This window comes from Amblyraja radiata, chromosome 1 (assembly GCF_010909765.2).
Source record: "Amblyraja radiata isolate CabotCenter1 chromosome 1, sAmbRad1.1.pri, whole genome shotgun sequence".
In the NCBI taxonomy this organism is placed as follows: Eukaryota; Metazoa; Chordata; class Chondrichthyes; order Rajiformes; family Rajidae; genus Amblyraja; species Amblyraja radiata.
In genome coordinates, this window is record NC_045956.1 from 119,399,849 (window position 1) to 119,412,570 (window position 12,722).

At 50.2% G+C, this 12,722-nt stretch overlaps 1 protein-coding gene across 4 annotated transcripts in view; it reads right to left on the reverse strand.

Annotated features, from left to right (window-relative positions):
- trappc13 (trafficking protein particle complex subunit 13) overlaps positions 1-12,722 on the reverse strand; it is a 64,844-nt gene that overhangs the window by 22,639 nt on the left and 29,483 nt on the right. For all 4 annotated transcript variants that reach the window (XM_033029808.1, XM_033029801.1, XM_033029792.1 and 1 more), the window contains exons 5-6: positions 6,533-6,660; positions 3,058-3,130 (exon numbers count right to left, since the gene is read on the reverse strand). In XM_033029808.1, the coding sequence (XP_032885699.1) occupies positions 3,058-3,130; positions 6,533-6,660 (201 nt within the window). The remainder of the gene's footprint in view (positions 1-3,057; positions 3,131-6,532; positions 6,661-12,722) is intronic.

A 12,722-nucleotide genomic window follows, 5' to 3' on the forward strand; every position in this document is an offset into this window, starting at 1 on the left:
GGGTGGGAGACCACTTTTCGGAGCTCCCGCAACGGCAACTTCTCTCGCCAGAATCGCGGGGTTTAAATGACTTGGAGCGGGGCCTAACATCGCCCGGCGCGGCTTAAACGGCCGCGAGACTTACCATCGCCCGCCGGGGGCTTTAACGTCGTGAGCTCTAGTCGCCTCGACGCTGCAGTTGGACTGCTGGACCACGGGAGAAGAACAAAAGGAAGAGATAAGACTTTTGCCTTCCATCACAGTGAGGAGGTTTTGGAGATTCACTGTGATGGATGTTTCTGTAAATTGTGTTAAGTGTGGGTCTTGTTTTTTTTTTTGTGATGTCAAGACAGTAGGAATGAAATTTTGTTCAAACCTTGTCTGTTTGAATGACAATAAAAGACATTCTCTTCTATTCTAGTTAGCATGACATTGGCGGAGGGAATTGCTGGCGTCAATTATAAAGGATGAAATAGCGGCACATTTGGATAGCAGAATCAGGATCGGTCCGAGTCAGCATGAATTTACGAAGGGGAAATCATGCTTGAATAATCTTCTGGAATTTTTTGAGGATGTAACTAGGAAAATGGACAAGGGAGAGCCAGTGGATGTAGTGTACATAGGAGATTAGTGGGCAAAATTGGGGCACATGGTATTGGGGGTAGAGTGCTGACATGGATAGAAAATTGGTTAGCAGACAGGAAACAAAGAGTAGCGATTAACGGGTCCCTTTATGAATGGCAGGCAGTGACTAGTGGGGTACCGCAAGGCTCGGTGCTGGGTCCGCTGCTATTTACAATATACATCAATGATTTAGATGAAGGGGTTCAAGGTAACATTAGCAAATTTGCAGATGACACAAAGCTGGGTGGCAGTGTGAACTGTGAAGAGGATGCTATGAGAATGCAGGGTGACTTGCACAGGTTGGGTGAGTGGGCAGATGCATGGCAGATGAAGTTTAATGTGGATAAATGTGAGGTTATCTACATTGGTAGCAAAAACAGAAGGCAGATTATTATCTAAATGGTGTCAAGTTGGGAAAAGGGGAAGTACAACGGGATCCGGGGGTCCTTGTTCATCAGTCAATGAAAGTAAGCAAGCAAGTACAGCAAGCAGTGAAGAAAGCGGATGGCATGTTTACCTTCATAACAAGAGGAATTGAGTATAGGAGCAAATAGGTCCTTCTGCAGTTGTATAGGGTCCTAGTGAGACCACACCTGCAGTTTTGGTCCCCTAATTTGAGGAAGGACATTCTTGCTATTGAGGGAGTGCAGCATAGGTTTACAAAGTTAATTCCCGGGATGGCGGGACTGTCATATGCTGAGAGAATGGAGCGGCAGGTCTTGTATACTCTGGAGTTTAAAAGGATGAGAGGGGATCTTATTGAAACATATAAGATTATTAAGGGTTTGGACATGCTAGATGCGGATGTTGGGGGAGTCCAGAACCAGGGGCCACAGTTTAAGAATAAGGGATAGGGTTAGGGTCCCGTCGCAGTGGCCTCTGCAGTCCGTCTGTCTTTTTATTATTTTTTGTCTTGTTTAAATGTAGTTTTTATTTTATTTTTTTTGTGTATGTGTGTGGGTATGTGTGTGGGGGGCGGGGGGGGGGAAACTTTTAAAATCTATCCCCTGCACGGAGAACCCGACCTTTTCTCTGTCGGGTCTCCGTTGTCGTTGGGGCCTAGCACCGTGGAGCGGCCTCCAGCAGGAACGACCTGGAGCTCCAATCGCGGACCTACTCACCATCATGGAGCTGGCCGAGTTCAGAGCGGGAGGAGCTGTGGTGGCGCTCGGCTGCGACCTGACCCCGGAGGTTCGGAGGCTTACCGCAGGTCTGGTGGACAGTGACACCGGGAGCCCGCGGGTCCCTGCTGGGAGACCGCTTTTCGGCGCTTCCGCAACGGCGACTTCACCCGCCCGAGTTGCGGGGTTGAAGAGTACCTGGAGCGGGGCCTTACATCATCGCCCGGCGTGGCTTGGAATGGCTGTGGGACTTTGCTAGCGCACGCCGGGGGCTCCAACAACAAGACCCGGAGCGCACCCTTGCATCACCCGGCGCGGCGTTAATGGCCGCGGGACAATTACCATCGTCCGCCGGCAGCTTTGACTTTGACTCTGACATCGGGAGGGGAATGGGAAGTGCAGGGGAGAGATAAGTCTTTGCCTTCTATCACAGCGAGGAGGGGATGCGCTGTGATGGATGTTTGTGTAAATTGTGTTGTGTCTTGGTTCTTTCTTGTGTGTATGACTGCAGAAACAACATTTTGTTTGAACCTCAGGGGTTCAAATGACAAATAAATAAATTGTATTGTACCATAAGCCATTTAGAATGGAGACAAGGAAACACTTTTTCCACACAGAGAGTTGTGAGTCTGTGGAATTCTCTGCCTCAGAGGGCGGTGGAGGCCAGATCTCTGGATACTTTCGAGAGAGCTAGACAGGGCTCTTAAAGATAGCGGAGTCAGGGGATATGGGGAGTAGGCAGGAACGGGTTATTGATTGGGATGATCAGCCATGATCACATTGAATGGCAGTGCTGGCTCGAAGGGCCGAATGGCCTTCTCCTGCACCTATTGTTTATTGTCTATTGACAGATTCTTGATTAGTAAGGGTGTCAGAGGCTATATGGAGAATGGGGTTGAGACGGAAAGATAGATCAGTCATGATTGAATGGCGGAGTAGGCTTGATGGGCCAAATGGCCTAATTCTGCTGCTAATTCTGCCGGCGACTCCGGATTGTCAAAGCTGCCACAGCCAGACATAAAAACAGTTTTTATCCACGAGTAGTTGCTCTACTAAACAGCCAAAAATCTGTAGCCTCCCTTTGATCTATGTTCTGGTATTTTGTTGGTTCACATGCTTGATCAATGGTGTTTTATCAATAATGTCTTATTATTATTAATGTTTAGTATTTTCTGAGTCATTCGTAACTGTCACTGTATGTCATGTTGTTACTTGTGGGCGGAGCACCAAGGCAAATTCCTTGTATGTGAATACTTGGCCAATAAACTTACTTAATTTCTGAAAATGATGAGTAATCCACAATATTTTTGATCCTGTATTTTGCGCATATTACCTGAAATTTAAAGAATTTTCTAAAGTACATCTTCTCTCCAGCTTGTGTAGTGTAACTAACTGCACAGACCAAGCTGCAGAGGGGAAAAAAACAAGTTGAATATTAAATCAATTACATGAGTGCACGTTTTATACAACATAGTGAATGAGTTTAATCATATGTCAAACAATTAAGACTGGAAGAAACATAAAATTCTTCATGGTGCTAATCAATGACTTAACAATAATGAAGACACAAAAAGCCGGAGTAACTCAGCGGTTCAGGCAGCATCTCTGGAGAGAAGGAATGGGTGATGTTTCGAGTCAAGACCCTTTTTCAGACTGGTTAGGGATAAGAGGAACGAGAGATATAGACGATGATGTGGAGAGATAAAGAACAATGAATAAAAGGTACGCAAAATAGTAACAACGATAAAGGCCATTGTTAGCTGTTTGTAGGCTGAAAACGGGAAGCTAGTGCGACTTGGCTGGGGGTGGGATAGAGAGAGAGGGAATGCCTGGGCTACCTGAAGTGAGAGAAATCAATATTCATACCACTGGGCTGCAAGCTGCCCAAGCGAAATATGTGATGCTGTTCCTCCAATTTGCAATTAGCCTCACTCTGACAATGGAGGGGACCTTGGACTGAAAGGTCTGTGTAAGAATGGGAAGGAGAATTAAAGTGTCCAGCAACCGGGAGATCAGGTAGGTTCAACGGGCTGAGCGAAGGCGTTCCGTGAAACAATGGTCCTGTCTACGTTTGGTCTCGCTGATGTATAAAAGTCCACATCTTGAATAAAGGATACAGTAGATGAGGTTGGAGGAAGTGCAGGTGAACCTCTGCCTAACCTGAAAGGACTGTCGGTGTCCCTGGACAGTCGAAGGAGGAGGTTATAGCGACAGGTTTTGCATTTTTTACAGTTGCAGGGGAAGGTACCTGGGGAGGGGGTGGTTTGGGTGGGAAGGGATGAGTTAACCAGTGAGTTGCGGAGGGAACGGTGTCTGCGGAAAGGGGTGGGAAAATGTGGCCAATGGTGGGATCCCATTGGAGGCGGTGGAAATGTCGGAGGATTATGTCAAGTCAAGTCAAGTTTATTCGTCGCATACACATATAGGATGTGCAGTGAAATGAAAAGTGGCAATGCTCGCGGACTTTGTGCAAAAAGACAAACAAACAACCAAACAATGTTGTACGTGATGGCTGATGGGGAAGAAGGTAAGGACTAGGGTGTCTCTGTTGCGACTAGAGGGATGGGAAGCAAGGGTGGAGCTGATGGGTACCGAGGAGACATGAGTGAGGGCCTCATCTATGATGGGAGAGTGGAACCCCCGTTTCCCCCCAAAAAACCTGGTCCCCGACAGACCTTTCAGGTTCTGCAGAGGTTCGCCTGCATACATCTGAGATGTCCTCATTCTTCAGTATCTCATATTTCGCTTTGGCAGCTTGCAGCCCAGTGAATATTGATTTCTCTCACTTCAGGTAGCCCTGGTATTCTGTCTCTCTCTATCCCTCCCCCACCAAAGTCGCACAAGCTTTTCGTTTTCACCTTACAAACATCCAAGAATGGCCTGTTTCCTTTATCTTTGTTACTTTTTTGCATATTTTTTATGTATTGTTCTATATCTCTCCACATCATCGTCTATATCTCTCGTTTCCCTTATCCCTAACCAGTCTGAAGACCACACATTAGTAATCAAGCTGTCTAAGCAGCCACTCACATTAAATTATCACACCAACCCCAGGATGGAATAAAAGGTTATTTTTAATTGACCTTCCCAACATTGTACAGAGCCCTAAATAAAAACTCAAACAAACTAATATGAATAAAGTGAATTAGCAAAGCATTTAAAAAACATTTTAGTGTTCCTTAGGTAGACACAAAATGCTGGAGTATCTCTGCGGGACAGGCAGCATCTCTGGAGAGAAGGAATGGGTGACGTTTCAGGTTGAGACGGGTTACTCCAGCATTTTGTGTCTAACTAGATACAAAATTGGCTTCAAGGTACGAAGCAGTGCTGGTGGTTGAAGGTTGTTTTCTTCAGACTGGAGGCCTGAGACTAGTGGATTGGTGCTGGGCCTATCACTGTTTGTCATCTACATCAACGATTTGGATGAGAATGCACAAAGCATGATTAGTAAGTTTGCAGATGACACAAAAATAAGCATTATCCTAAATAATGAAGATGGTTATTAAGAATTACAGTGTGATCTTGATAAGTGGGCTGAGGAATGGTTAGGTAAGTGTCAGGTGTTGCAGTTTGGGAAGTCAAAGCAGGGCAGGATCTTCAGACAGTGGCGTATTGTGGCGCAGAGGGATGTTGAAGTACAAGTGATGTCGCAGGTGGATAGAGTTGTGAAGAAGGCGTTTGGCACGTTGCCCTTCATCAGTCAAGGAATCGAGTACAGAAGTTGGAATGTTATGTTACAGTCGTACAAGATGCTGGTGGATTCAGAGGATATTGCTAAATTTTGGTCACCCTGCTGTAGGATTGATGCCATTAAGCTGTAATGGGTGCAGAGAAGATTTATGAGGATGTTGCTAGGACTAGAGGGCCTGTCCTCTAGGGAAAGGTTGGGCAGGCTAGACCGAGGTGAGGTTGTGGGGAATATTATTGAGGTGTATATTATCGCTAGGAAAATAGATAGGGTAAATGCACAGAACTTCTCCCAGTGTTGGGGAAAAAAGAAACAGGTTTAAGGGGAGAGGGAAAAAATGTAATAGGAACCAGAGGGGCAACTTTTACCACCCAGTTTGGTTGGTATGTGGAACAAGTTGCCAGAGGAAGTAGCTGAAGCAGATATAATAACATTTAAAATATATTTGGACAGGTACATGGATAGGTACGATTTGGAGGGACATGAATCAAATGTGGGAAAATGGGACCATGTGGGCAAATGGGGCACCTTGCTTGACACGGACGAATTGGGCCAAAGGGGCTGTTTTTGTGCTGTATGACTCAATAACTTTGCAAATCCTCTGTTCAAATCAACAGATATGTGTGGTGCTGGAGCAGAAATATGTTCCTGAGATTCACAGTGTGTCACCATTACAGAATTCTATACACTGCTATCAGCAATTAAAATTATACTGATTATTGTCCACACACATAACCATGCTGACTATCTGCAATCCAACCACTGTCATTCCAAATGAATGTCCATCTTATCCCTCAAAATTCCCTGCAGTAACTTTTTTACCACAGATGTTAAGCTAACAAGTTTTTCTTTGCAGGTCTTCTTAAGTAGAGGCACAACATTAGCCACCCTCCATCCTTCTGGAAACACACCCTATCCAACAATGTTCATATACTGTATCTCAGTCAGGACTCCTACAATTTCTTCTCTATAAGATCCTATAACTTCACAGTTTTCGCCTGAGTTGCAGTTCTTCCAATTTCACCAGAGATTGTTTCTGTAGCTCAAGCATTGCATTGTTAATAATTTGGTAAAGTGTTGCTTTAAAAGACTCTCTTTAAAATGAAAAATGAAAACATACATGTGCGTTCCAATTTCCTTCACTTCATGGTGAATCACATCATCAATGCAACGATCAGGATTAAGTTCAGCTAATACAGCATTAGAAGCCGACAGGTTTAAACGTTGAGAGCTGGTCTGAAGATCAGCCTAATGTAAAAAGAAACAGTTTTAATGATAGATTATGGATTTTTTAAATTTAATCTAACAACTGGCAGCATTTCGGAAGTGGCGGCGCTGTTAACAGCTTCCGGAAGTGGCGGCGCTGTTAACAGCTGCGGCTCGCCTGCAGTCCGTCTGTCTTTACTTTTTTCTGGGTTTTTTTTGTCTTGTTTTGGTTAAGTTTTGGTTTATTGGGTTGTGTTGGGTTGTGTTAGGGGGGGGGGGGGGGTGAAACATGTTCTCTGTCTCTTCCTTCGGGGGAATGCGACTTTTTCGTGTCGTATCCCTCTTCTCTGCCTCCGTCTGCGCTGAGGCCTAATGGCGGAGCTGGCGGCCTCCAGCCTGCGACCGACCCCGAGGCTCCGGAGGCAGAGCCAGCCAGGACTTGCCAACGAGAGGCTGGCCGTCTTCGGGGCTGAGGCAACGGTGGCCCGACTTGCTGGTGCGGCGTTCTGGCTTTCGGCGACGGCCTGGAGCTGATGCAGCGGGGCTCGGAGCTGGGGCAGCGGCCCGAGCGGAGACTGCAGGACCCGGAGCTGGGGCAGCGGCTCGGAGCGGAGACTGCAGATCCCGGAGCTGGGGCGGCGGCTCGGAGCTGATGCTGTGGCGGGCTGTCTTGGAGCAGAGACTGCAGGACCCGGAGCTGGGGCAGCGGCTCGGAGCGGAGACTGCAGGACCCGGAGCTGGGGCAGCGGCTCGGAGCGGAGACTGCAGGACCCGGAGCTGGGGCGGCGGCTCGGAGCGGAGACTGCAGGACCCGGAGCTGGGGCAGCGGCTCGGAGCGGAGACTGGAGGACCCGGAGCTGGGGCGGCGGCCTGGAGCGGGGGCGGCGGCCCGGAGCTGATGCTGTGGCGGGCCGTCTCGGAGCCGAGACGGCGTTCCGGCTTTCGGCGGCGGCATCACCACGGAGGTCCGCTGGACTGGAGAGCGGCATCTTCGGCCTGGATCGATCGCCTCAGCGCAGAGGGAGAACAAGGAGGGAAGAGACGGAGACTAAGACTTTGCCTTCATCACAGTGAGGATGTGCTTGGTGAACTCACTGTGGAGGATGTTTAATTTGTGTTTATTGTATGTTTTGTTATTATTGATTCTGTGTATGACTGCAGGCAACATAATTTCGTTCAGACCGAAAGGTCTGTATGACAATAAAGGATCTATCTATCTATCTATTTTGATTTGAAAATTAAATTTCAACGAATATCCGAGAATCCAAATATCTAAGGAGCAGTGGCTTTATATATAAGTTGAATTTATACAGGCACTTTATCAGCATATATAGGACACAGATTTCCAGCAGCATTTTCCCCATACAGCAAAAGCTCTATGCATGATCATATTCATTAAATAACTTTTTTATAATCTGTTCCCAGAAACATTTTGGATCAAACTATATTACAGTTGTAATGCAAATTTAAAAAAAATAATATTTTTTACTAACAAGAAGAAATAAATTAATAACAAGAAGAAATCTGTGACCAGCAAAGTGACCAGTGAGCAATGGGAAATGTAGAAACCCCGACATGGATTTAATAGAAACATAGAAAATAGGTGGATTAGGCCATTCGGCCCTTCGATATCATCATGGCTGATCATCAAAAATCAGTATCCCGTTTCTGCTTTCTCCCCATATCCCTTGATTCTGTTATCCCTAAGAGTTATATCTAACTCTCTCTTGAAAACATCCAGTAAATTGGCCTCCACAGCCTTATGTGGCAGAGAATTCCACAGACCCACAACTCGGTGAACCTACGCTGCACTCCCTCAATAGCAAGAATGTCCTTCTTCAAATTAGGAGACCAAAATTGCAAACAGTACTCCAGGTGTGGTCTCACCATGGCCCTGTACAACTGCAGTAGAACCTTCTTGCTCCTATACTTAAATCCTCTCGCAATGAAGGCCAACATGCCATTTACTTTATTCACTGCATGCTGTACCTGCATGTTTACTTTGAGTGACTGATGTGCAAGGACACCCAGGTCCATTGCACCTCCCCTTTTCCTATTCTGATACCATTCAGATAACAATCTGCCTTCTTGTTCTTGCCACCAAAGTGGATAACTCACATTTATCCACATTATACTGCATTTGCCATGCATCTGCCCACTCACCCAACCTATCCAAGTCACCCTGCAGCTTCATAGCATCCTCTTCGCAGCTCACACTGCCACCCAGCTTTGTGTCATCCGCAAACCTGGAGATGTTACATTTAATTCCTTTGTCTAAATGGTTGATATATATTGTAAATCCCAGCACTGAGCCTTGCAGCACCCCACTAGTCACTGCTGGGGTTAGATTATTTTTAAAATGTTAATTGCTTGAAGGCAGGTCTGCTGAACAGTGACAAAGAACAACTTGTGAGCTCAAGGATACAACTGGGGGGCGGGATGCGGCACCACACTCATACTAACCACCCCCCAAACACACAGGTGGGGGAAGGGGGGAGAGAGAGAGACGGGGTGGGGAGAGGGGAGGGTGAGAAGAGGGGAGGGAGGGGAGAGGGAGAGGAGGAACGGGAGAAATTTGGGAGGGAGAGGAGAGCGGGGTAGGGGGAGAGAGAGGGGGATGGGGAGGGGGAGGAGAGTGGGGAGTGGGAGGAGAGCGGGGAGGGCAGGAAGGGGGGGAGAGGGGTAGGGGTGGGAGAGGGGTAGCGGGGGGAGTGGTTGCAAGAGAGAGGGGAAGGGGGGTGGGGGAGATGGGGGTGAAGAGGGGTGGGAGAGGGGTGGGAGGGGAGGAGGGAGAGGGGTGAGGAGAGAGGGAGAGAGGGGTGGGGAAGGGGAGAGAGGGAGGAGGGGGAGGAGGGAGGGGAAGGAGGAGGGTGAGGTGGAAGGGAGAGAGGGGGAAGAGTGTGGAGGGAGGGGGAAGAGTGTGGAGGGAGGGGGAGAGTGGTAGGGAGGGCGGGGGAAGAGTGGGAAGGGAGGGGGGAGAGAGGTAGGGGGGAGAGAGGTAGGGGGAGGGAGGTAGGGGGGGAGAGAGGTAGGGGTAGAGAGGTAGGGGGGAGAGAGGGGAAATAGTGGTGAGGGAAGGGGGAGGGTAAGAGTGCGGAAGAGGGGCAGAGGGGTAGTGGTGGAAGAGGCAGAGATGGGTACGGGGAGAGGTGGGGGGAGAGAGGGGGAAAGGGAGGAGGAGAGAGGGGTGTTGGAGGGGGTGAGAGAGGGTGGGGGGAGGGGGGGGAAAGAGGGTGGGGGAGGGGGGGGAGAGGAGAGAGGATGGAGGGGAGGGAGGAGGGAGAGGGGGAAGAGTGTGGGGAGAGGGGTAGGGGGAGAGAGGGGGAAGAGTGTGGAGGGAGGGGAGAGGGGAAGGGAGGGCGGGAGAGATAGGGGTGGGGGAGGGAGATGGGGAGGGGTGGGGATGGGGGAGATGTGGAAGAATGGGGAGGGAGGGGGAGAGGTGTAGGGGGGGGGGTGGAAGTGGGAGAGAGGGAGGGGAAGAGGGGTAGGGGGAGTGGTGGAAGAGGGACAGAGGGGTCGGGGGCGGGGGAGAGATGGAGGGGGTGGGGGATAGAGGGAAGGGGGGTGGGAGGAGGAGGGGGAGGAGAGGGAGAAGGGTGAGGAAAGGGAAACATAGAAACATAGAAATTAGGTGCAGGAGTAGGCCATTCGGCCCTTCAAGCCTGCACCGCCATTCAATATGATCATGGCTAATCATCCAACTCAGTATCCTGTACCTGCCTTCTCTCCATACCCCCTGATCCCTTTAGCCAAAAGGGCCACATCTAACTCCCTCTTAAATATAGCCAATGAACTGGCCTCAACTACCTTCTGTGGCAGAGAATTCCAGAGATTCACCATTCTCTGTGTGAAAAATGTTTTCCTCATCTCGGTCCTAAAAGATTTCCCCTTTATCCTTAAACTGTGACCCCTTGTTCTGGACTTCCCCAACATCGGGAGCAATCTTCCTGCATCTAGCCTGTCCAACCCCTTAAGAATTTTGTACGTTTCTATAAGATCTCCCCTCAATCTTCTACATTCTAGCGAGTACAAGCCGAGTCTATCCAGTCTTTCTTCATATGAAAGTCCTGACATCCCAGGAATCAGTCTGGTGAACCTTCTCTGTACTCCCTCTATGGCAAGAATGTATTTGGCAAGGGAGATGGAGAGGGGGGAGGAGAGAGGGGTGGAGGAGGGGAAGAGAGAGGGGAGGAGGGAGATGGGGAGGGGGGGAGAAGAGTGTGGAGGGAGGGGGAAGAGTGGGGAGGGAGAAGGGGGGTGGGGGAGAGAGGGATGGGGGTGGGGGGAGGAGGGGAGGGGAGGAGAGGGAGATGGAGAGGGGGAGGAGAGAGGGGTGGGGGAGGTGAGGAGAGAGGGATGGGGAGGGGGAGAGAGGTGTGGGGGGTGGTGGGGAGGGATGGGGATGGGATGGATAGGGGAGGGAGGGGGAAGATTGTGGAGGGAGGGGGGTGGGGGGAGAGAAGTGGAAGAGTGGGGAGGGAGGGAGAAGGAGAGGGTGGGGGGGGTGGTGGAAGAAGGACAGAGGGGTAGGGGTGGGGGAAGGGGTGGGGTGGAGAGGGGAGGGAGGGGGAAGGGAGGGGAGAGAGAGAGGGGTGGGGGACAGAGAGGGAGAGGGGTGGGTAAGGGGGAGATAAATGGAAGTGGGGAGGGAGGGGTAGGGGGAGTGGTGGAAGAGGGACAGAGGGGTAGGGGGAAGGGGGCAGGGGCAGAGAGGGAAGGGGGGGGAGAGGGATTGGGGTGGGAGGAGGAGGAGAGGGAGAGGGGTGGGGGAGAGGGGAGGGAGGCGAGGAGAGATATGGGGTAGGGGTTAGAGGGGGAAGAGTGTGGATGGAGGGGGAAGAGTGGGGAGGGGAAAGGGGGGTGGGGGAGAGAGGGAAGGGGTGGGGGGAGGGGGGGAGGGGGAAGGGGGAATGGGGGAGAGGGAGTGGGGAGGCGGAAGGGGGGGTGGGGGAAAGGTATGGGGGTGGAGGAGGAGGGGGAGAGGGGGAAGAGGGAGATGGAGAGGGGGAGGAGAGGGATGGGGTGGGGGAGGGACGGGGGGGGTGGGGGGAGGGGGGTTGGGGGAGAGAGGGATTGGGTGGGAGGAGGAGGGGGAGAGGGAGAGGGAGAGGAGAGAGGAGAGAGGGATGGGGGAGGGGAGAGAGGGATGGGGAGGGGGAGAAGGATGGGGGAGGGGGTGAGAGGGATAGGGAGGGGGAGAGAGGGATGGGGAGGGGGAGAGAGGGATGGGGGAGGGGGAGAGAGGGATGGGGGAGGGGGAGAGAGGGATGGGGAGGGGGCAGGGAGGGGAGGAGGGAGATGGGGTAGGGGAGGGAGGGGGAAGAGTGTGGAGGGAGGGGGAGAGAGGGGGGGGGGGGGAAACACACACACACACACACACACACACACACACACACACAGAGTTTTATATTATAGATAAATAGAAGATACAGTGGCTTGCAAAAGTTTTCATACCCCTTGAACTTTTCCACATTTTGTCACGTTACAGCCACAAATGTAAATGTATTTTATTGGGATTTTATGTGATAGACCAACACAAAGTGGCGCATAATTGTGAAGTGGAAAGAAAATGATACATGGTTTTCAAATTTTTTTACAAATAAAAAACTGAAAAGTGTGGCGTGCAAAAGTATTCAGCCCCCCTGAGTCAATACTTTGTAGAACCACCTTTCCCTGCAATTACAGCTGCAAGTCTTTTGGGGTATGTCTCTACCAGCTTTGCACATCTAGAGACTGAAATTTTTGCCCATTCTTCTTTGCAAATGGAGAGCGTCTGTGAACAGCAATTTTCAAGTCTTGCCGGAGATTCTCAATTGGATTTAGGTCTGGACTTTGACTGGGCCATTCTAACACATGAATATGCTTTGATCTAAACCATTCCATTGTAGCTCTGGCTGTATGTTTAGGGCCGTTGTCCTGCTGGAAGGTGAACCTCCGCCCCAGTCACGTCTTTTGCAGGCTCTAACAGGTTTTCTTCCAAGATTGCCCTGTATTTGGCTCCATCCATCTTCCCATCAACTCTGACCAGCTTCCCTGTCCCTGCTGAAGAAAAACATCCCCACAGCATGATGCTGCCACCACCATGTTTCACAGTGGGGATG